Source organism: Oncorhynchus mykiss, chromosome 6 (genome assembly GCF_013265735.2).
Source record: "Oncorhynchus mykiss isolate Arlee chromosome 6, USDA_OmykA_1.1, whole genome shotgun sequence".
NCBI classification, from domain to species: domain Eukaryota; kingdom Metazoa; phylum Chordata; class Actinopteri; order Salmoniformes; family Salmonidae; genus Oncorhynchus; species Oncorhynchus mykiss.
Window position 1 is genome coordinate 10,509,138 of NC_048570.1, and position 25,579 is coordinate 10,534,716.

General features: G+C 42.8%; 1 protein-coding gene across 2 annotated transcripts; it reads right to left on the reverse strand.

Annotated features, from left to right (window-relative positions):
• Positions 1 to 192: 192 nt before the first annotated feature.
• LOC110525249 (SWI/SNF-related matrix-associated actin-dependent regulator of chromatin subfamily A containing DEAD/H box 1A) lies at positions 193 to 25,166 on the reverse strand. Of its 2 annotated transcripts, none has more exons than XM_036979365.1 (23): positions 24,656 to 25,166; positions 24,088 to 24,217; positions 23,818 to 23,953; positions 23,637 to 23,703; positions 23,308 to 23,399; positions 21,039 to 21,137; positions 19,579 to 19,657; positions 18,828 to 19,423; positions 16,765 to 16,961; positions 16,134 to 16,224; positions 13,191 to 13,290; positions 12,916 to 12,975; positions 12,535 to 12,610; positions 7,754 to 7,889; positions 7,226 to 7,357; positions 5,189 to 5,284; positions 4,802 to 4,919; positions 4,234 to 4,349; positions 3,864 to 4,052; positions 3,585 to 3,703; positions 1,296 to 1,478; positions 863 to 972; positions 193 to 702 (listed from the first exon to the last, which is right to left on the reverse strand). In XM_036979365.1, the coding sequence occupies exons 1-23, from the start codon at positions 24,762 to 24,764 to the stop codon at positions 641 to 643; spliced, it is 3,093 nt and encodes a 1,030-aa protein (XP_036835260.1). In that variant the 5' UTR covers positions 24,765 to 25,166; the 3' UTR covers positions 193 to 640. The 2 variants fall into 2 exon arrangements, with proteins under 2 accessions (XP_036835260.1, XP_036835259.1); XM_036979364.1 differs by having other exon boundaries at positions 23,818 to 23,962.
• Positions 25,167 to 25,579: the final 413 nt, after the last annotated feature.

Consider the following 25,579-nt stretch of genomic DNA (forward strand, 5'->3'; position numbering starts at 1 on the left):
TCCAATAATTCTCATTTTAATGTTTCAGTTTCAAATGTGTTTGCATTTCCGTGCTTACTGAACACAAACCACAACTTACCCTGCAATGAGGAATGTGTATATGCAGGAAGTACTGATGTGAGGCACATTACTGTAGAAGTATAGCCAGACATGACCAAATGAAGATTGCAAATGTACTTTAAAAATAAACCATTAAATATTAAAATCTTTATTTAATGTTTCGACAAACCCTGTTGATGTCGCAACAAGGACATACACAAAAAATACAAACGGCCAAGTAACAGCTTCGACATGGGTTTTACAGTACAACCGCAACAAAAACGAGCATTTATTAAATGGACAAGTTCAGGTTAGTCCTTCCCCGTTCTGGCCCTTTTGCTTTCGTTTGGTTCCTAATGAATACATCCCTAGTTCTGCACAGAGCAGAGTGGCCTCAACGACACGGTCAACAGGGGCAAACAATCCACTCCTATCATCTCTATTCCAGACTGTTGGAAGTGGACAGCTGTGTCTCATGCCTCATGGGTGGTGTGAGCAGGGAGACCCACAAAGTTCCAGGAGGAGGATTCAAGTATCCGTGGCAAGTTTCAGTCAATCGGTGGTGCCTGGGGGGTGACGCTCCAGGCTGGATCCCAGATCCTCACAGGCCCAGTGATGCTTTGAGCAGAGAGGCCATGTCCTCGGGTATGGTGCCCTCGTCACCTGGGCACGAACACAAAACGATTAAGTGATGATTCCATTTCTCACAACGTTATACTGATTTATTACATAAAGAAGAGAGACCATGGACACTGGACTTCCGGGTTGAGTGTGTGGGAGTGAGTGTGTCAAGCGCGCGTCTGTATGTGTGCTAGGTCCTTACCCTCCTCGGCAGCAGTCATGGCCTGCTCCAGTTTGAGTTTCTTCTGACCCAGCTGCAGCATGCAGCCCTCTATGGTGTCCTTCTGGATCAGCTTAATCACCTGGACTGTCCTGTAGGAGGACATGGACCACCAGTCATTCATCACAAGAGTATTGTAGTATTGTCTCATAACTTGCCAGGTTTTTTTGTGGGACCACATGGTAACTCTTATCGTCACTACTTCTAGAGACTTGTCTCTAAGCAAGCCATCTCTCACTACTGACCCTAACCCCATAATGCAGCCCAGCCCTCTCCGGCCGTCCGCATTATGTGGTTAGGGTCAGTAGGGGGGAGGGGGGGGGCGCGTCTCACCTGGGCCCCCCCTTTCCTGTCTGTGTCTCACCTGGTCTGCCCCCCATTTCTGTCTGTCGCCCCCGGCTCTCGTGTCTCTCACCTGGTCTGCCCTAGTCTGTGGCAACGGTCCTCAGCCTGTTTGTCGTTGTAAGGGTTGCAGTCGATGTCATGCATGATGACCACGTTGGCCGAGGTCAGGTTGATACCCAGGCCTCCGGCCCGCGTCGACAGCAGGAACACAAAGATTTCCGGGTCTGTGTTGTAGTCATCAATCAGCACGATCCTGCACCAAACACAGGTGGGTCCGGGGAAAAGAATGGCTTTCTGCTGTTTCTGTACCGGCACTACATACACACTACTACTACTACATACACCACTACTACATACACACCACTACTACATACATACACCACTACTACATACATACACCACTACATACACTACATACATACATACACTACATACATACATACATACATACATACATAACCACTACATACATACATACATACATACATACATACATACACTACCACTACATACATACATACATACATACATACATACACTACCACTACATACATACATACATACATACATACATACATACACTACCACTACATACATACATACATACACTACCACTACATACATACATACATACATACACTACCACTACATACATACATACATACATACACTACCACTACATACATACATACACACACTACCACTACATACATACATACACACACTACCACTACATACATACATACACACACTACCACTACATACATACATACATACATACATACACACACTACCACTACATACATACATACATACATACATACATACATACATACATACATACATACATACATACATACATACATACATACATACACACATACATACACACATACATACATACACTACCACTACATACATACATACATACATACATACACACACTACCACTACATACATATATACATACATACATACACACATACATACACACACTACCACTACATACATACATACATACATACATACACACACTACCACTACATACATACATACATACATACATACATACATACATACATACATACATACATACATACATACATACATACATACATACATACATACATACATACATACATACATACATACATACATACATACATACATACACTACCACTACATACATACATACACTACCACTACATACACACATACACTACCACTACATACATACATACATACATACATACATACATACACTACCACTACATACATACATACATACATACATACATACATACATACATACACTACCACTACATACATACATACATACATACATACATACATACACTACCACTACATACATACACTACCACTACATACATACATACACACACTACCACTACATACATACATACATACATACATACATACACTACCACTACATACATACATACATACACTACCACTACATACATACATACATACATACACTACCACTACATACATACATACATACATACACTACCACTACATACATACATACACACACTACCACTACATACATACATACATACATACATACATACATACACTACCACTACATACATACACTACCACTACATACATACATACACACACTACCACTACATACATACATACACTACCACTACATACATACATACATACATACACTACCACTACATACATACATACACTACCACTACATACATACATACATACATACACTACCACTACATACATACATACACTACCACTACATACATACATACATACATACACTACCACTACATACATACATACACTACCACTACATACATACATACATACATACACTACCACTACATACATACATACACACACTACCACTACATACATACATACATACATACATACATACATACATACATACACTACCACTACATACATACATAACCACTACTACATACATACACTACCACTACTACACACTACCACTACTACATACACTACCACTACTACACACTACCACTACTACACACACTACCACTACTACACACACTACCACTACTACACACACTACCACTACTACATACACTACCACTACTACACACACTACCACTACTACATACACTACCACTACTACACACACTACTACACACACTACTACACACACTACTACACACACTACCACTACTACACACACTACCACTACTACACACACTACCACATACACTAACATCGGTCTCTGAATATTGGCCACTACCAGTTAAGAGCTTTTTGTGATGAATTACCTTGGCTCCAGTTGCACTCTCTGCCAAAAGACTTGCATACAATGTTGGACGGAACCCACCTGTCTGCTAAGGGCGTGGAGCCGTCCAGTCTGATGTAGCGGTGGCCCAGGTGTTTGAGCAGAATCTCTAGGATGTCCAGCATCATGGTGAACTGACTGAAGAGCACTACTCGGTCTCCCTGCAGAGAGTTTAAGTCTTTGAAAAGCGCTATCATGTGTTATTAGAGCACAGCAAGGCACAGATCAGGACTGTATTCAGTGATATGGAGACACCATGACATTTAGCCCGGCGCTAAAACATGGCCCCTCTTCCTCGTCTCACCCTCTTCCTCTCATTACCTTGGTCTTGAGCGTGGCAAGTAGTGTCTGGAGCAGGTGAAACTTCCCAGAGTCCAGTAGAAGGTCTTTGCCCAGCTGGTATTTGTCCAAGGACGAGTACTGCTGGCACAGCCTGTGGAGCTCAAAGTCAGACATCACAGCCATGTCCTCTTGGATCAGCACTGGGTCTGCATCAAAATGGGTCGGCTCCTAGGGGGGGGCATAAAGAACAATTATAGAGAGAAGAGACAGGAGATGAATATAAACAGAGAGAGCAGATTTAACAGGTACGGGTGGTAAACAACAGGGTTACGTAGGAGAGGGACTTTTATCTCTATTATTTACTGAATAAACCAGAACAGACAAACACAAAATGAAATGAAGCAACAACCTTGAGCATGAGGCTACTCATGGCCTCCAGTCTCTCTGTGGTGTAGTACTGTCGGTGGAGCAGAGGGTGGTTGGCCATCTTCCTCAGCTGCATCATCACGTTGCACAGCTCTCTCTCTACACACGTGAAAAGAATGAGAGCGAGTGGGTGGGTGAAAGATTTTATTGAATTGAACGGAATTAAATGTATAAATTAATTTAACTGATCTATTCAATTGCTTTACTGTACTATAATTGCATTGCTTTGGCAACACACGGTAGCCATTGGGGTGTGTGTGAGTGAGAGAAACAGTTTAGTTAAATTGAGGACACAGGATGTAAGACACCGACCACACAAAGCGTTATCCCTGTTATCTCATCTGCCATCACATTGCGCTAGTTACGAGGCACCAATGTGTCACGACACTGCTGTAACACACAGTAGGGTGAAACTGCCACTAGATCCTGACTTTGGGTCTATATGACATTTTCCCCACTAATGGTTGGAGTTAGGAACAGGGAGGGGAAACCGATCTGTACCTAGGAGAAAGTTCATCCCAGAGTTCCCTACAGTTCAGTGCAGTACGTACTCTCTCCGATGGCAGACTTCTTGAACATGCCCACCATGGTCTGGTAAAGCTGCTGCTGCTTCTCACTCATTGGGCAGAATACCAACTTCTCCTCCTTCGCTGGCAGCAGCTTAAGAACCTGAGACACACAGACACATTTAAAGTTGAACGTTTATTTTACTAGGCAAGTCAGTTAAGAACAAATTCTGATTTACAATGACGGCCTACCGGTTAACTGCCTCGTTCAGGGGCAGAACAGCAGATTTTTACCTTGTCAGCTCGGGGATTCGAACCAGCAACCTTTCGCTCTAACCACTAGGCTACCTGCCGCCCCACACAGATATCTTTCAAATGTAACATTGTGAACCATCCAACATTTCTAAGTTTACCCAGTCACTGAGTCCTTACCTCACTCTTGACTCGTCTGAGGATGAAAGGTTTCATGATGAGTTTAGCCTGGGCGATGCGGTCCCTCTCGAAACGACTCTGCTCCTCATGGGATTTCTACGACAAAACAAAATATAAACACCATCAAAACACATCCTACAGTACGAGTCTGACTAAACATGAGGGGAGTGGGACCAAGGTCCGTATTCACAAATACCTAATTTAGACAGCATTGTTGGTATGTGACCTGTGAAAGGGGATGATTTTCCCCCCCCCCCACATTCTAAGTCTTTTATATCTCCCCGCATGCTGAGTGGGAATAGGGGCGTGCGTCTATTTGAATAAATACATTGTATACACATTGAATTAGTTTAGGCAGGTCTTCAGAACAATAAGACAACAGGACCGAGTCATGGACACCCTGGTCGACAGGAAACACAACAGCACCAAATTAAGTCAATTGTTTGTTCAAACAAAATTTACGACACACTTGCTGATCACAGTCAACACACATTTTATAGTAAGAATGGGATATCATATTTTTCCCATCAACTTGAGTGTCATGGGAACCTGTCATAAACAAAAAAGTGCCTTAAAAAAATATATATGTATTTAAACTTTAAGCAGTTAAGAACAAATTCTTATTTACAATGACGGCCTACCGGGGAAAACAGTGGGTTAATTGCCTCGTTCAGGGTCAGAACGACAGAGTTTGACCTTGTCAGCTCGGGGACTCGATCTAGCAACCTTTCGGTTACTGGCTCAACGCTCTAACCACTAGGCCACCTGCCGCTCCAATTTGAAACAGAGCGCATGCCCTCTTCCTGAGGGTTTGTATGTGCGTTGGAAACAACAAACTAAGGTTTCTAATCATGTAAAAAATGTAAATCTGACCTGGATGACCTCTGTAGGAGCATTTGAAAAAGGTTTTTTTTTTCATCAATGTTTCATCTTTGTTTCCTACCATCACTCTGCTTTGTTAGATACAGTGTCATGCACATTGATAGCTTGCTGCAAAACATTCCAGCTAACTGTTTTTATAGTAATAATCGTAGCAAAACATGCTCAACATAAATGTCCAAGATGCTGTAACCTATAGCTTCTGGCTCAGGGAGGAGAGGACTAGTGCAGCAGCTTGCATAATTGCGCATTATTCCTTGGATAAATATTAGCTGTAATACTGAAGTAAATGTATCATCACCAGCCAATGTGATCACACCATCGCTCTCTCTCTCTTTTCAAAGTCCCCACCAGCTATTTTGGCCGAAGACCGATACACTACAAAATCGCATGCACATTACCCAGACATTTTAAAGCTAATTATAAGGGCCTTTAAATATTTATCTGTCAAAGTCGAGAAAACATTAAAAAATGGTCAAAAGGCAAAGCATTACTGTGACAAGCATGAACAGCTCCAAGACCAAAATACCTACATTTTAATGGAGAGTAAATTGCATTCAAATGAATTGTGACTGAGAAGTTTGATGTCAGATAAGAATGTTCATGCTTTAACGAGGGCCAAAGCCAGTAAGATGAAAGGAGACATTTTATACTGAGGCGTTGGTGGGACTTTTTAAACATAATACTGCAATCATGATTACCTCAGTTGGCAGAAATAAAAAGTACCTTTTCAGATAAAGATGAGGTGGTAAAAAGCTGAAGTTGGCGGGTTTTTGTCTTGGCATGATAATGTCTCCGAGTAGGAGCACTGAGCAAGAGTTAGTTGTTACGATTTAAAAGGACAAACGGATCTTAGATCAGCACTCCTACTCTGAGACGCTTTGTGAAGACAGGCCCTGGTCTGAGTTGGGTACAAGCTTGGTTTGAAACCCAGTTTTGATCTCCAATCCCCATCCGCTCGATCCAAGCTTCTGCCAGCCTGACTAGTGTTGTAAAATTCCAGTAACTCCCAGTTTGTCTATAAATCGTGGTTGGAAGATACTAGATTTCCTGCTTATTCCCTCCAGATTACGAGAATGTTCCAACTGTCTTCAAATCTTCCAACCCTGGGAATTTGGGTAAAGTGACCAAAAATGTCAACCCTAAACCTGACCTTACCATGGAGAACATCTTGGCTATCTGCGTGGTGCTGCTGGAGAACATGGAGGGCATGATGAAGTTGAGCAGCGACATCAGCTCCAGCAGGTTGTTCTGCACAGGGGTGCCGGTCAGGAGCAACCGGTGCTCAGCCTGGGGACACAGAGACAGGTAGTCAGGGAGAGAGAGGTAAACACAGGCAGAGAAACACAGGGAGGGAGAGAGAAACACAGGGAGGGAGAGAGAAACACAGGGAGGGAGAGAGAAACACAGGGAGGGAGAGAGAAACACAGGGAGGGAGAGAGAAACACAGGGAGGGAGAGAGAAACACAGGGAGGGAGAGAGAAACACAGGGAGGGAGAGAGAAACACAGGCAGGGAGAGAGAAACACAGGCAGGGAGAGAGAAACACAGGCAGGGAGAGAGAGAAACACAGGGAGGGAGAGGTAAACAGAGAGTCAGGAGCAACCGGTGCTCAGCCTGGGTACAAACAGAGTCAGACAGTCAGTGAGAGAGTCAGACAGAGCCAGGCAGTGTTGGGTACACTAACATTGATGGCCATGAGGTGGCGGTAACGGAGGGACTTCATGTTCTTCAGCATGTGGCCCTCGTCAAACACGGCGTACTTCAGTTTGAGCTTGCGGAAGAGACTGCGGTCGCTGTCGTTGCCGATGGCCAGGTTGTATCTGCAGAGAGGAATGACAGACATCAGCATCCACAGTTGAACGTTCATTCCCTATGTCGGGCCTACATCAAAGTGGAAGGGCTTCAGGCGCACACTATGACCACTAGGGGGGGGACAATGAAGTTCTACCTATTTTACATCAGATACTGTCGGCTTTCGTGTGAAGCTGTCTAATGTCTGTTGTTGGGGGCCTGCGCTGTTGCGCTGTTTTTTTTTGTGTGATTCAGTTCATTTGCATGGTCAAAGAGGGACTTTACAATTAAATCGCAATTCATCTGATCACGCTTCACAACATTCTGGAGTATATTCAAATTGCCATCTCATACAAACTGAGGCAGCAGACTTTCCACCAGACACACAACTGGAGCTTATCGACATCCAGTGTGACAGTGCTTTGAAGGAGAAGTACAACCACAAAAAGTTTCCAAACATGAAAAAGCACGCCCAGAGTATGCTGGTTTTATTCAGGTTGTGTGTGTGAATAAACTTTCTCAGTAATTTAAAGCATGGGCAGGGCCACTACAACAAATTTAACAAATCACTTGTCAGCTGTTCTGAGGATCTCTACTTCAGAAATGACACCAGACTTTAACACCCTTTCCAAGAGGCTGACCAGACCCATTGCTCACATTAAGACTGAAATCACCAAGAGTGGGATAGGCCAGGCCAGGGTATTCTTTCCAAAACAGTCTTTTAAAAATTATTATGTGATGGTTATTGCAGTGAGAATTATCCAGCGTTCATTATCCCCATTCGTTTTACGTTTTAAATGGTTCAGATTGTACTTTATTTGGGCTGAGAAGATTTGACAACTGTTCAGTAATCTGCTTTAATATTTATTATTTATTTCACCTTTATTTAACCAGGTAGGCAAGTTGAGAACAAGTTCTCATTTACAATTGCGACCTGGCCAAGATAAAGCAAAGCAGTTCGACACATACAACGACACAGAGTTACACATGGAGTAAAACAAACATACAGTCAATAATACAGTATAAACAAGTCTATATACGATGTGAGCAAATGAGGTGAGATAAGGGAGGCAAAGGCAAAAAAAGGCCATGGTGGCAAAGTAAATACAATATAGCAAGTAAAACACTGGAATGGTAGATTTGCAGTGGAAGAATGTGCAAAGTAGAGAGAAATAATGGGGTGCAAAGGAGCAAAATAAATAAATAAAATAAATACAGTAGGGAAAGAGGTAGTTGTTTGGGCTAAATTATAGGTGGGCTACGTACAGGTGCAGTAATCTGTGAGCTGCTCTGACAGTTGGTGCTTAAAGCTAGTGAGGGAGATAAGCGTTTTCAGTTTCAGAGATTTTCGTAGTTCGTTCCAGTCATTGGCAGCAGAGAACTGGAAGGAGAGGCGGCCAAAGAAATAATTGGTTTTGGGGGTGACTAGAGAGATATATCTGCTGGAGCGTGTGCTACAGGTGGGAGAAGCTATGGTGACCATAAAGAGTTATAGACCATCTACATATCAACATGAAGCCAAATGTTTTGTGTATGTGGTTTACAATGTTCTTTATTTAGGGTGGAATTCCATAATATACTGTCAGAAACAGGCCATTCAATATGAACTGAAATACTTTACATTGTTTGCTCTTATTTGCGTCACTCAGATTGTACATCAGGATCAGAGACGATCTTTATCAGATGTTTGCCGTTTCCAGTCATACAAACATGTTTTTTCATATTTCAAAAGTTTGCACTTTTTGTGTCTGAGTCTGATTGTGGGTAGAGATAATACAGTGAAATAGTTGTTCTGCAATCTTAGCAGCATACGTACACCTATATATAGTACACTACTACTGGTGTGTCAACGTGAACAAAAGGCTTCATATGCGTTACATATAGTATGTGTCCCTTCACTTTGTTTCAAAAGCTGAATGTGGCCCTTGAGCCAAAAAAAGTTAGCCCACCCCTGCCCTAGACGTTGATCTTGGCTCAGTACACCCCTTGCACAGCTGTAGAGTGAAATAGGCCCTAGATGCTGATATTGGGTCAGTTTGAAAATAGATAAATAAAACATATTAAAAAAAATTGCTCAGTAAACTTGGGGGGGGGGGGGGGGGGCAAACAAATCCACCCGCAGGGAAAATTCTGCCCGCAGTCCGCCAGATGGGGAACCCTGCACTAGGGGTTATTGTGGTTCCACTGACAGACTGAAACCTATCTGACAACATGGTGTGCATGTGTCTGTTATATACAACTCTAGTTCCCAAAAGCATGGGCGGCGCCATTAAGTACTTTGACCATTTTGAAGTAGTCAACTGGGTGGGACTTCAAATGGGTTAAGGAAGGATCACATAATTCCATCCAGGTCCTCAGGAGGGATAAGTCAATGATTTATACTTGTTCGCAAACATTCCATAACGGCAGGTGGCATAAATCGCCAACCTTGTCTTTATACCTGTTCAAACAACACACTCCAGGTGGACGACTTCAAAATGGAGATGGCCTCATTGGCACTATCCGAACATTCAGACGCCATAATCGGACAGACAAAGATGAGTCGTCTATCTAAGTCTATGGGTGTGTACATTTGAATTCGGAAGTTTACATACACTTAGGTTGGAGTCATTAAAACTTGTTTTTCAACCACTCCACACATTTCCTGTTAACAAACTATAGTTTTGGCAAGTCGGTTAGGACATCTACTTTGTGCATGACAAGTAATTTTTCCAACAATTGATTACAGACAGATTTCACTTATAATTCACTGTATCACAATTCCAGTGGGTCAGAAGTTTACATACACTAAGTTGACTGTGCCTTTAAACAGCTTGGAAAATTCCAGAAAATTGTGTCATGGCTTTAGAAGCTTCTGATAGGCTATTTGACATCATTTGAGTCAATTGGAGGTGTACCTGTAGATGTATTTCAAGGCATACCTTCAAACTCACTGCCTCTTTGCTTGACATCATGGGAAAATCAGAAGACATCAACCAACAAAACATAATTTTAGACCTCCACAAGTCTGGTTCATCCTTGGGAGCAATTTCCAAATGCCTGAAGGTACCATGTTCATCTGTACAAACATTAGTCCGCAAGTATAAACACCATGGGACCACGCAGCCGTCATTGCGCTCAGGAAGGAGACGCGTTCTGTGTCCTAGAGATGAACGTACTCTGGTGCGAAAAGTGCAAATAAATCCCAGAACAACAGCAAAGGACCTTGAAGATGCTGGAGGAAACAGGTACAAAAGTATCTATATCCACAGTAAAACGAGTCCTGAATCGACATAATCTGAAAGGCCGCTCAGCAAGGAAGAAGCCACTGCTCCAAAACTGGCATAAAAAAGCCAGACTACGGTTTGCACATGGGGACAAAGATTGTACTTTTTGAAGAAATGTCCTCTGGTCTGATGAGACAAAATAGAACTGTTGTGCGCTGCTCGAACCCAGAATCTCTGGTGATGCAGTGCCTTAGACCACTTGTGATACAGCCTGGAATCAAACCAGGGTCTGTAGTGACACCTCTATCACTGTGATGCAGTGCTAGACCACTGTGATGCAGTGCCTTAGACCACTGTGATGCAGTGCCTTAGACCACTGTGATGCAGTGCCTTAGACCACTGTGATGCAGTGCCTTAGACCACTGCGCCACCCGGGAGGCACTAAAAATAGAACTGTTTGGCCATAATGTCTGTATGTGTAAACATTTATACGCAGGGCCCCACTGTAAAAGAGACCTTGGTCTCAGTCGGTGTTCCTTGTTGAAATAAAGGTATAATAATAAAATTACCATTGTTATGTTTGGAGGAAAAAGGGGGAGGCTTGCAAGCCAAAGAACATCATCCCAACCGTGAAGCACGGGGTGGCAGCATCACGTTGTGGAGGTGCTTTACTGCAGGAGGGACTGGTGCACTTCACAAAATAGATAGCATCGTGAGGTAGGAAAATTACGTGGATATATTGGAGCAACATCGCAAGACATCATCAGTCAGGAAGTTAAAGCTTGGTCAAAAATGGGTCTTTCAAATGGACAATGACCCCAAGCATACTTCCAAAGTTGTGGAAAATGGCTTAAGGGCAACAAAGTAAAGGTATTGGAGTGGCCATCACAAAGTCCTGACCTCAATCATATAGAACATTTGTGGGCAGAACTGAAAAAGCGTGTGCGAGCAAGAAGGCCCACAAACCTGACTCGGTTACACCAGCTCTGTCAGGAGGAATGGGCCAAAATTCACCCAACTTATTGTGGGAAGCTTGTGGAAGGCTACCTGAAATGTTTGACCCAAGTAAAACAATTTAAAGGCAATGCTACCAAATACAAATTGAGTGTATGTAGACTTCTGACCCACTGGGAATGTGATGAAAGAAATAAAAGCTTAAATAAATCCCTCTGCTATTATTCTGACATTTCACATTCTTAAAATAAAAGTGGTGATCCTAACTGACCTAAGACAGGGAATTTATTACTAGGATTAAATGTCAGGAATTGTGAAAAACTGAGTTTAAATGTATTTGGCTGAGGTGTATGTAAACCTCCGACTTCAACTGTATGTACGCATGTGTCAAATCAAATTTTACATGTCACATACATGCGTTTAGCAGATGTTATTGCGGGTGTAGCGAAATGCTTGTGTTTCTAGCTCCAACAGTGCAGTGATATCTAACAAGCATGTGTGTTGAACGACTCACGTAGACACGATGATATGGAAGTCCACCCGATTATTCAGAATGTCATGTCGCAGATACTGCCGGTCCTCCATAGAGCCTGAAAACACATCAGGGTTTATGCCATAGAAATATAATTACCATCCAATATGGCCTCATTGATTACAACGGGGATGCCCTCTCTAGTAATAATATTCCAATGGTTTACACATCAGCTTAGACTCAAAGCTAACAACTCAAAGCTAACAACCGATCACTTTATCCTGGACCTGAACAGATAAAAGCTAAGGAAGAGATGGGACCGCAACCAAAATAAGTTAGATGTTATTGTGCCAGTCATGTTAAAAAAAAATATATATATATTTTTTAATTGACAATTAAAATCAACCAATCAAAATGCCTCACCGTAATAGACTAGCACCTTGAGACTGGGGCACCACAGCTTTAGCTCCCGAACCCAGTTATCTGGAGCCAAGGGAACACATTTCAAACCACTTTAATACAATTGACTCAGACAAAACCTGATATTTATGCTACACAGATATTATTAAAAAGGCCAGTCATTTTTAAGTAAAATGATCAAACAATACTCCCTTGTTTGTGTCATGTTTTCTGTAAGTGGTTATAAACACACTTAATTGGTTATAAAGTGAGTGGATTGACATGAGCAGAGCCCTTACCCAGGGTGGAGGAGGGCACAGTGATGAGGTGGGGGCCTTTGATGCCATCCTGGTACAGCCTGGCCAGGAAGGCTATGGCCTGGATGGTCTTCCCCAAACCCTGTCGAGTAGATGACCAAGAGAGTAAAAAGAGAGATGGAGAGAGAGTGAGAAAGAGAGCAAGCAAGAGAGAAAATAGAGATCAATATCTGCTCTTCAAAACAAGTATGAGTTAAATAACAGCATCACGGAGTCCCATGTCTCTTGTCAGGACTTGAATCACCTCCTGGAAACCTAACAGTATTTCAACCAGACGAGACAGCCTTTCCTTCAGAATGTTAAAAATAACAGATCTGTCCCACACATTCCTTTAGTTCTCTCTGTGTATTCACCTGCCGTTGCTCCACCCACACCATTAGTCAAACACTCACTTACCTAGAGCCTTTGTAAAAAACTGTTGGTAGCTAAATCCATCGAGAAGGGCCACGTAAAAACGATTGGCTGGTATGCCCTCATCCGTCTGAGCGGTCGGCTGTGAATGCCCTCACCCGCTGTATACTTCTAACTGATTGGTTTGGTTCTGCCCTCTATAGTACTGTCTGGGTAAAACGTCACTATACTCTTGACAGTCACCATTACACACACACACACACGTTTCCATTTGAGGATGTTTATATGGTTCTGGTAATCCAAATGACTTGGAATGTTATCGTTGTGGTTGTAGAAGACAAAGATACGAACACATGTAAACAGTACTGGTTAAGGGTTGTATCTATGCAATATATGTACATTAAGGGCACAAATGGCATCAATATAGACAAACATTCACCTCTTGGAGAGAAAGAGAGAAACAAATGACTTGGATTGAAAAAGGGGTCAAGATTTACGGCCCCATCTCGCTCCAGCCTTGAGACCTTTGAGACCAGATGTGTCCTGGTGCCACAGAGTCGTAAATTACTCTGGGCATGAGCAATCTCCAAGAACTGTCTGGGATGACGCTAGAAGCTCGCTCATGGCAGCACAATAAAACCCCCTAATAAAAGGCCAGTTTGGAAAACGATGTGGAAGCGTGAGCAGACATAACACTACGTTTATCAATACGACAATTAAACCACTTCTGCACAAGCACAACCAATGCAATAACACTTCCGGCAGTACGCAATAATACTACATAGGAAAAACAATCCATCAAGTAGTATTGGCAACTCTAACATTAATGAATAGTAACAGCCATACAGTAGAACACATATGGCTGAAACGTATCAACGTAACATGAAGTAATTAGTGGTAATTAATGAATAGTAACAGCCATACAGTAGAACACATATGGCTGAAACGTATCAACGTAACATGAAGTAATTAGTGGTAATTAATGAATAGTAACAGCCATACAGTAGAACACATATGGCTGAAACGTATCAACGTAACATGAAGTAATTAGTGGTAATTAATGAATAGTAACAGCCATACAGTAGAACACATATGGCTGAAACGTATTAACGTAACATGAAGTAATTAGTGGTAATTAATGAATAGTAACAGCCATACAGTAGAACACATATGGCTGAAACGTATCAACGTAACATGAAGTAATTAGTGGTAATTAATGAATAGTAACAGCCATACAGTAGAACACATATGGCTGAAACGTATCAACGTAACATGAAGTAATTAGTGGTAATTAATGAATAGTAACAGCCATACAGTAGAACACATATGGCTGAAACGTATCAACGTAACATGAAGTAATTAGTGGTAATTAATGAATAGTAACAGCCATACAGTAGAACACATATGGCTGAAACGTATCAACGTAACATGAAGTAATTAGTGGTAATTAATGAATAGTAACAGCCATACAGTAGAACACATATGGCTGAAACGTATCAACGTAACATGAAGTAATTAGTGGTAATTAATGAATAGTAACAGCCATACAGTAGAACACATATGGCTGAAACGTATCAACGTAACATGAAGTAATTAGTGGTAATTAATGAATAGTAACAGCCATACAGTAGAACACATATGGCTGAAACGTATCAACGTAACATGAAGTAATTAGTGGTAATTAATGAATAGTAACAGCCATACAGTAGAACACATATGGCTGAAACGTATTAACGTAACATGAAGTAATTAGTGGTAATTAATGAATAGTAACAGCCATACAGTAGAACACATATGGCTGAAACGTATCAACGTAACATGAAGTAATTAGTGGTAATTAATGAATAGTAACAGCCATACAGTAGAACACATATGGCTGAAACGTATCAACGTAACATGAAGTAATTAGTGGTAATTAATGAATAGTAACAGCCATACAGTAGAACACATATGGCTGAAACGTATCAACGTAACATGAAGTAATTAGTGGTAATTAATGAATAGTAACAGCCATACAGTAGAACACATATGGCTGAAACGTATTAACGTAACATGAAGTAATTAGTGGTAATGATCTATTATTACCCAGCATGTGAAAACCCAGATAAACACCTCTTGCAACTTCCATTCTGATGCTCGGCACAACATTGACATTCCTGTTAATGTTGACAGTAAAAACATGCGTCTTCTCCCGTCGGATGATCATAACGCTCTGTCCAGATGCGCATTTTCAAGCGCTCTGATTGGTTAGGAATGAAAGTGCTATGATGAGAGAGGGATAACGAAGGTAGGCTGATCAGCCAAACTGACGGGACTGCGAGTGGAAGTTAGGTCGACAGGAAAGGAGGAAGACGGCCTTTACAGGGCATTTTATACTTGCCATTATCTGTTTTTGGTTGGTAACAGTTCTACAACACAGGGAGGGGTAATCCACATAATTAAGGAACACCATAGTATGTGGCAAGGTCCCAAATGGCACCCTATTCCCTATGGGCCCTGGCCAATAGTACACTAGAGAGATAATAGGGTGGCATTTGGGAAACAGCATGTATCTGTATTGGGTAGTCAGCTCACCATCTCATCAGCCAGGATTCCACTCAGCTTGTGTTGGTGCAGCAGGAGAAGCCACTTCAGCCCAATCAACTGGTAGGGTTTCAATTTTAACCTGCATGGCAACCAATCACGATGTAAGACATTTAGAGACAAACCAATCACAATACAATATATTTAGATGCAAAAATAAGACATTCCAGTATCTGACAGACATGTAGCATAACATTTATGATGTGATACATATTTGTTTAATGGGGTCAAAAGGGTTTATTCATTTATTATTTCCAGACAATAAGTCATAGCCGATGTGGGGACAACTGTTTTCAGAATACATCCATTATGCCATGGTAAATGGATGAATGAATTACCATGGCATTCACTTAGCATTTGGGATTTTTATGTTTGTTACCAGTGAGGATTTGTTCTCTTAATAAAGGGTCTATTGGTCGGTCCTTCCAATACCTTTTAATTCCCCAGCTGGAATATAAAATGACTACAGCAGATTAGATGTAATCTATGTTCAGTAGGCAAACGTTGAACGTTTCAGATAGAAATGCCATTACTCCTTGTCAGAGACGCATATTTGTTCTACACAACATATTTCTATGTGAACGGCTCCAAAACGAATGGCGCCTCTGGACATTTCACTTACTTTCTGTTGAGGATGGAGGGCTGGGTCATGGAGCCCATGCCGTTGTCGATGACCTGGCTGACTCCCTTCACCATCTTGCCCGAGATGTTCTGGCACTTGGACATGAGACCTTGGACCACGGCTCTCTCCCTCAGCACCACCCTGCAGCCCAGCAGCAGCTCCACAGACAGGCCTTTCTCCTTGTGGAACAGCTCCTTCTGAGAAACGGACACACACATTAAAAACATGTGTCACCAACCGGTCATAATGCCTCATCTTTTTCATCTGACATGATATCAGTTATGCAATTGTACAGTTGCACAACGAAGCCCAAGACGTGAATTAAAGATGAGGCTATGTCATGGTCGTTGAGGACTACCATACAGTGGGCCAGCTGAATTCACACCACATTCACATAATATCTTTCAGCTGGTGGTTCATGGTGGTGGGGGAGCCAGTTCAGGTTTAAAGTACCTTGTGGCTCTTCAATTCACACCTGCATATCCAATGGTCCTGCTTAGGGCTGTGTGGGAGTGACAACCCTGCATATCCAATGGTCCTGCTTAGGGATGTGTGGGAGGGACAACCCTGCATATCCAATGGTCCTGCTTAGGGCTGTGTGGGAGTGACAACCCTGCATATCCAATGGTCCTGCTTAGCGCTGTGTGGGAGTGACAACCCTGCATATCCAATGACCCTTCCTGTTTAGCGCTGTGTGGGAGTGACAACCCTGCATATCCAATGGTCCTGCTTGGAGCTGTGTGGGAGTGACAACCCTGCATATCCAATGACCCTTCCTGTTCAGCGCTGTGTGGGAGTGACAACCCTGCATATCTAATGACCCTTCCTGTTTAGAAGCGCAAGCCGAAACAGGAAGTACCCGTGATTTGCTCCGTTGAGAAATGGCCACCAAAATCAGTTGGTATGCTTCTGGACTGCTTTGCTAGCGCTGATTGGGCTGTTTTGAGGCTCCGCCGATAACGTCGATGAGCAAACCACCACTGGCTTCATTAGAACATACAGCGGCGTTGTGCCCATGGCGAGGGTTCGAATCTTCCCCAATCAAAAGCCTTGGATTAACACAGAGGTTGGCGCTAAACTACCACACACAGGGCTACCACACACAGGGCTACCACACACAACCCTGAGGCTATGGCTGAGGACAGGAACAAGTACAAGAAGTCCCACAATGACCTCCAGTCATCAAAGGAGAAAAGGGACAATATAGGAATAAGGTGGAGTCATACTACACAGGGTCCGACGCCCACGGCATGTGGTAGGGGCTACAGTCCATTAAAGATTACAACAGAAGAACTAACCTTGATCTGTCCAACGATGCCTCTCTACCAGACAAACTCAATGCATTTGATGCACGCATTGAAAACAAAAACAGCTTGGGCTCCGTGTGCGAGTGGCAGGGGCTTGGGCTCCGTGTGCGAGTGGCAGGGGCTTGGGCTCCGTGTGCGAGTGGCAGGGGCTTGGGCTCCGTGTGCGAGTGGCAGGGGCTTGGGCTCCGTGCGCGAGTGGCAGGGGCTTGGGCTTGTGCAGTGTTTCCCTGTTGTCGCTCACTTTGTGACTAACAGGCACCTGTCCTATGAATAAATCGCAAGATGCATATCGTTCATTCTAGGGGGAGAGGGCTCAGGTGACTTTTTCAAATTGTAAAAAAGTGGAAAAAGTACCCAGCTGAAAGTGTGTGTAACCGGCTGTATAGCGGATGCTAGTGGAAAACACTGCTAGCTTATATTTCTCTGCTGCCAACATGAGTGACATTGGCAGCAGCCAATGAGCTGGGGTTTCCATCATTCCACAACTACTCACATGGTTTGTCATAGTAGGCCATTGGCTAAGAGAGAGAGAGTAGAAGCCTAGAAGCCTAACATGGCTAACGAGGCCAGGCCACGAGTCGTAGACTGAGTAGAACACACCTTCACCTAAAACCAAAATCAGTGTACATTGCAAAAAGAACAAGAGACACAAATGGAAGAAAATGGGACAGAACTGCAGGGCCTTAGTTGGAGGGAGCATTGAGGCTCAGTGACACAAGAGCATGCAGATAGGAGGGGTGGTGGGCAATCTCTTACCAGCTTGTGCCAAAAAGCAAAAGGCCGCAGCTCCACAATCTTCTTGGCCTTCTTCAACGAACAGCCGGTGATGAGGGACAGCTCGTCCAGCGAGGCCTCCTGGAAGAAGAGCAGAATCTGGCCTTGTAGCGTGGATGTGCCCTCGTCTTCCGCCCCAGAGTCCAGCTCCTCATCCTCGCCCTCAAACTCGCTGCTGGTCGCCTCCTCGTCCTCCGAGCTGCTGGCCCTCTCGTCAGAGGTGTGAGCCTTCCTCTTCCTTTCCACTGCCTCCTTTCTAGCCATGCTGGTCCCGTTGGACATCTTCAGGCTCTGCAAATTTGAAGAGGAGGTAGGTTTGGATTCAGGGGCAAATTTCTTGAACATCCATTTCAGAGGGGAAGCTTTGCTTGGCTTGGCTTCCTCCATGCCGTCCTTGGACTCTCTGCTTGGCTTGGCTTCCTCCATGCTGTCCTTGGACTCTCTGCTTGGCTTGGCTTCCTCCATGCTGTCCTTGGACTCTCTGCTTGGCTTGGCGTCACTCTTGCTGTTGCTTGGTTTGGTGTCGCTCTTGGCTTTGGGTTCCTTTTGCTTGACTTCAGGGGAGCTGGTGTATTCCTCTTCAGTAGAAGAAATCAGTAAAAAAGGGCACATTGATAAATATGAGTACAGTAGTAATAAACACACTAGATGGTAAGAATAGGTGAACCAGTCACATGACTGTAGCAACACTATCAGTGACGTTTCATCTGGACGAGGACAGTGTCATGATCACCTGGGTCAGAGAACATGCGAAGCACCTCCAAGGCGTCGGCTATGTTCCACTCGTGTTCCTGGAGCACAGCCCTGAGTTCCTGTAGTATGTGACAGACAGGGGTAGAAGAGATCAATTGTCACACTCCAGTCACCTTTTCACCTCTTAAATGTTTTATTTATTTTTTAATTGCCCATTTTTTTAAAGTAAATCGGAAAATTGACTCTTTCCTCTTTATTGCTTCTCTATTTGTTTCTGCAAGCGAGAGAAGAGGATGCTGCCACCAGCAGACCAACTCTTTAAAAAAATATATATTCCTCGAAGTTGGCAGCGAGTCTAAGAAAGATTCTCACACCACCTGGTGTGTTGTGATCATGACTCTGCGAGGTGTGCGTGGTTGCCGTGGCAACGGCTGACCATACAATTACATCACAGGAGGTTGGTGGCACCTTAATTGGAGAGGACGAGCTAATTGTAATGGCTGAAGCAGAATAAGTGGAATGGTATGAAATACACCGGACACATTGGGGCGATTCTCAATATGAATACTACCGTGATCAACACTCATGCTCCAAGTACACTCTCAGAGGACGTTCTATTGAGTACGTTCTTGCGAGGACGAGTGTGGAGACACTGGCTCTCCCCCAACTGTAATACCTCACACTGCACCTCCCCATTCCCTGACCCTTCTTCCTGCCAGGACAATGGCAATAGAGACGAAACAAGATACACAGAAAGCAAACCGTTTTACCTCATAACTATCAGCTGGCTATATGTGAATCTTAATAATGTACCTAACCAGATAGGATAACAGGCAAAAAATGATCTAAAACCAATGTTATCCAAGGTAGATGTCAATTCTTCATGGATAGCTAGATAACAGTTCTTTGTGGCTATACGACTAGCTAACAGTACTAGCTAGCTCTATTAACTTACTATGGGCTTGCTACATACTTCGTAGGCAGTTAACCATGCCAAAATGAACATAGCACAAATTAATTAACACATCAAGATAAAATATTGCAGTCAGGAAACATGAGGCAACATTTCATTCTGAAGTCGGAGTGAATTCTCTCTCGATTCAGCTCAAACAATGGCTGCCATTCATTGAGATTATTATTATATATTTTTTTAAATGTTACATGTTTGAGTCATTTCTTGGCATACTTTCCATTGAAGTTTGCATTGACACATGCTTCAAAATATGTACAAACTGAGTACACAATTGAGTAGTGCCCTCCGTGCCCCGTTTCGCATACTTTGATTTGGACTCACACGCCGACCCTCCCGTGCTCGGAGCACAGTAGTATGCATTTTGAGAACCACCCATGGTTTCCATGCGTTTGATGCCACTCCAGTCGCTCCGTTCAGGCCATTATTATGAGCTGTCCTCCCCTCAGAAGCCTCTTGTGATACATCTAGAACTGATACGTACAGAAGGTGATTTGTAGGATTTCTGTGTGGCTGACACTCTCACTCACTTCCTTATCCTGGTCAGGGAATTTCCTCTGCAGTTTCCTAACCATGGTCTCCTGTCTTTCCCAGTTGGGCTCTGCGCCCTTCTCTTCAGAGTCTTCAGCCTGGTGAATCAGACAGCGTGTATTCATTAGTGTACACCGTAGCAAAACATTTTGCACAAAAAAATAATAATAGTGAACACACGCACAGTGAAGGTTAGTACTGCTGAGGAGAAGCAGCAACAGCACAATGGATGCCTGGTGTGAAGGTCAACCCCCGGCCTCACCAGAGACGGTCTGAAGCCCCTCCGCCTCACCAGAGACTAGAGGTCGACCGATTATGATTTTTCAGCGCCGATACCGATACCAATTATTGGAGGACCAAAAAAAGCCGATACCGATTAATCGGCCGATTTAAAAAAATATATGTATTTGTAATAATGACAATTACAACAATACTGAATGAATTATTTTAACTTAATATAATACATCAATAAAATCTATTTAGCCTCAAATAAATAATGAAACATGTTCAATTTGGTTTAAATAATGCAAAAACAAAGTGTTGGAGAAGAAAGTAAAAGTGCAATATGTGCCATGTGAGAAAGCTAACGTATAAGTTCCTTGCTCAGAACATGAGAACATATGAAAGCTGGTAGTTCCTTTTAACATGAGTCTTCAATATTCCCAGGTAAGAAGTTTTAGGTTGTAGTTATTATAGGAATATTTCTCTCTATACCATTTGTATTTCATTAACCTTTGACTATTGGATGTTCTTATAGGCACTTTAGTATTGCCAGTGTAACAGTATAGCTTCCGTCCCTCTCCTCGCTCTTACCTGGGCTCGAACCAGGTACACATCAACAACAGCCACCCTCAAAGCAGCGTTACCCATGCAGAGGAAGGGAAACAACCACTCCAAGTCTCAGAGCGAGTGACGTTTGAAACATGTTAGCGCGCACCCCGCTAACTAGCTAGCCATTTCACATCGGTTACACCAGTCTAATCTCGGGAGTGGATAGGCTTGAAGTCATAAACAGTTGCTGGCAAACACACGAAAGTACTGTTTGAATTAATGCTTACGAGCCTGCTGGTGCCTACCATCGCTCAGTCAGACTGCTCTATCAAATCATAGACTTAGTTATAACATGATAACACAAAGAAATACGAGCCTTAGGTCAGTAATATGGCCTAATCCGGAAACTATCATCTCGAAAACAAAACGTTTATTCTTTCAGTGAAATATGGAACCGTTCGGTATTTTATCTAACGGGTGGCATCCATAAGTATAAATATTCCTGTTACATTGCACAACCTTAAATGTTATGTCATAATTACGTAAGATTCTGGCAAATTAAGCAGCCCAAACTGTTGCATATACACTGACTATGCGTGTAATGAACGCAAGAGAAGTGACACAATTTCCCCTGGTTAATATTACCTGCTAACCTGGATTTCTTTTAGCTAAATATGCAGGTTTAAAAATGTATACTTCTGTGTATTGATTTTAAGAAAGGCATTGATGTTTATGGTTAGGTACACATTGGAGCAACAATACGCACCGCATCAATTATATGCAATGCAGGACACGCTAGATAAACTAGTAATATCATCAACCATGTGTAGTTAACTAGTGATTATGATTGATTGTTTTTTATAAGATAAGCTTAATGTTAGCTAGCAACTTAACTTGGCTTACTGCATTCGCGTAACAGGCAATCTCCTCGTGGAGTGCTATGTAAACAGGTGGTTCGAGCGTTGGACTAGTTAACTAAGGTTGCAAGATTGAATCCCCCGAGCTGACAAGGTAAAAATCTGTTGTTCTGACCCTGAACGAGGCAGTTAACCCACCATTCCTAGGCCGTCATTGAAAATAAGAATGTGTTAACTGACTTGCCTAGTTAAATAAAGATGAAATAAAGGTCTAGTAAAATGTCCAACCAAATTGGTGTCCAAAAACACAGATTTCCTATTGTTATGAAAACTCGAAATCAGCCATTCCAATTAAACGGCCGACCTCTACCAGAGACGGTCTAGCCCCCCCCCATTCGGCAGAGACGTCCCCTCCTCATCAGAGACCACCCCCTCACCAGAGACGGTCTAGCCCACCCCTGGCGGCCTCACCCGGGACGGTCTACCCTCTTCATCTTGCCAGAGATGTTCTACCCTACCCCCCCAGAGACAGTCTAAAGCCCCCCCCCCCCCCCCCCTCCAGAGTCGGTCTACCCCCGAGACGGTCTACCCCACCCCCGGCAGCCCCACCAGAGACGTTCTACCCCACCCCCCGTCTTACCAGAGACGTTCTCCTCCTCTTGCTGGGCTGCTGGACCACATCTTTGTCTCGACAACTGCTGGATCCGTCCGGTTTCCTATTCCTCTTTGAGTCTGGACAACCGATTGAGTCAATGTGTGAGGAGAAACATGCCTATATTTTTAATGTTTCAGCAATGGCAGACAAAGCCCTATAACCATCATTACAATGAGGCCCAGGCTATGTTGTCATGAGCGTAAGAAGAGATGTCATAAACATAGAAAACACTGGTCAAGCTGGCCATGTTTGGTGGTATAGTAGGGGACAGGCCGCAACCTGCCGTCTATGGTAGTAGTAAATCAAATAGATACCTTTGTCACCAAACATCATCAGGCATGAGGCTACGGCACCATCTAAAGTGCTTGTGCTTTCAATCACCTGAAAACAAAGCAAAGTTCAATATATAAGCGATGTGAATCGACACTGAGCAGCAGCTGTCTTTAAGAGACTATACAATAGTTTGTGACACAAAAGTGATTCATATGAAAGTACCTCCAACAACTCCTTCCTGTTTCTTTTAGGGAAGATTTCCTGCAGTTTGTCCAGTCTCTCTTCCAGCGCCTTGTCAACTTGGTCTTCCTTATCATATGGCTCAGTCATCTCTCTTACCTCTAGCTTCACTGGTTCCCTGAAAGAACTACAAGATTAAACTGGCATGTTAAGCAACACTTCATGGAATTAGTTATAACGTTACCTTGACCCAAGTCATGGGGGCAATATAGGCTAGGCCTAGATATTTCATCTCAACGCGGCTGTACTTACTTCACCACTTTCGTTAATTTATCCCTCCTCGAATCACTTGCCAAATCGTCATCAGGGTCACTGATGACATCTTCAAACACTACTCCTCGCCCATATTTTCCAAGGTTGGCTATAGGTGTTGTTACTCGTGCTGTATGGGCCATAGAAATATGGACAAAGACAGTTTAGCAATCACATGCAATTAAAGCGAGGGCACATATTGTAGTTATGCGATTGTTGCTAGCTACCAGTTCAACACCCAAAACACAATTTGGTTGACCAACCAACTATTTTTCTATTTAGCTAGCTAACGTTAATGTTAGCTGTCGCCCAGAGAAAACGACTGATAAAGCTAGCTAACGTTAGCTAGCGACTAAGGTATAGCTAAATGTCAACAGTATAGTGTCAGCAAATATTATGATTAGGGTTAGCTAGCTAGCTAAGCCAAATAGGTATACTGTAGGTCCTGCTCTTGCCGGTGAACGAGAGTTACATATATCAGGTTATAAGCCATTAAGCGATGTGCCAGCTAGCGGTCTAGCTAGCTACATAATGGCTGACTACTGTTAGCTTAGCAAGCAAATCATACCTGGTTTATTCTCCTTTTCTGACTCTGGACTTACGGAACCGGTGTATTTGTCCTGGTTTGACGTTTTATTATTGTCAAAACGAAACCGGTCCAAATTAAATAAACTCATTTTCAAAACGACAAGTATTAAAACGTTACACAACTAGCTAGCAAGCAAGAAGTGAGCTCTTTGTCTCCGTACAAAAGATTGCTTATTCTGGCTACGATTAACCAATGAATATGTGCCAATAACGCTACAGTAGCTAGCAAGCTAGCCACGAAACGTTCCACCTTTGAATGCGGGACTTTCAAGTTGTCAGAACTCAAACTATCCAACGATAAACTCATCAATCATACAATCCAACATACGTTCCTTATTTTTAGATATATGGCTAGCTAAACGTTAACACTAACTATAAAAAAATCTTATACTGTGAGAATCCATTTACTTTCCCGCGAACTCATTCTGCCTCGAATGACTATAAGGACGCTTTCGATTGGACAAGATTTCTCCACGGTAAGAGCAATGGACCAATAGCAAAACCACACACTAAAGCAGAGAACCGACCGGCTTTTCACATCCGGCACCAGTATGTAACCATATACATGTAACGTAAGCTAACATGCAGCTTGTTACATTTTAACGAATACATTTGTGTAGCCAGAAACTTTGTATATATTTTATGTATTCCAGCACAACAGAAATGAATTGCAGTTTATAGTCAAACGTTTTTCATGATTATGGTATTCTGCCTTGGTTATTTCAATATTAGCTAATTTCATTAAGGTTTCAATCTGATCCATAATGGTAATTACATAATAAGAAATTCATTATATTGTTGTAACAGGATAAAATTATAAAATAAGATTATCGATTAAATAAACAATGATCTTTGCAGGCCAGCCGGTAAGGTTTGAAGCTGTGGTTAGAGGTGTATGCGATAC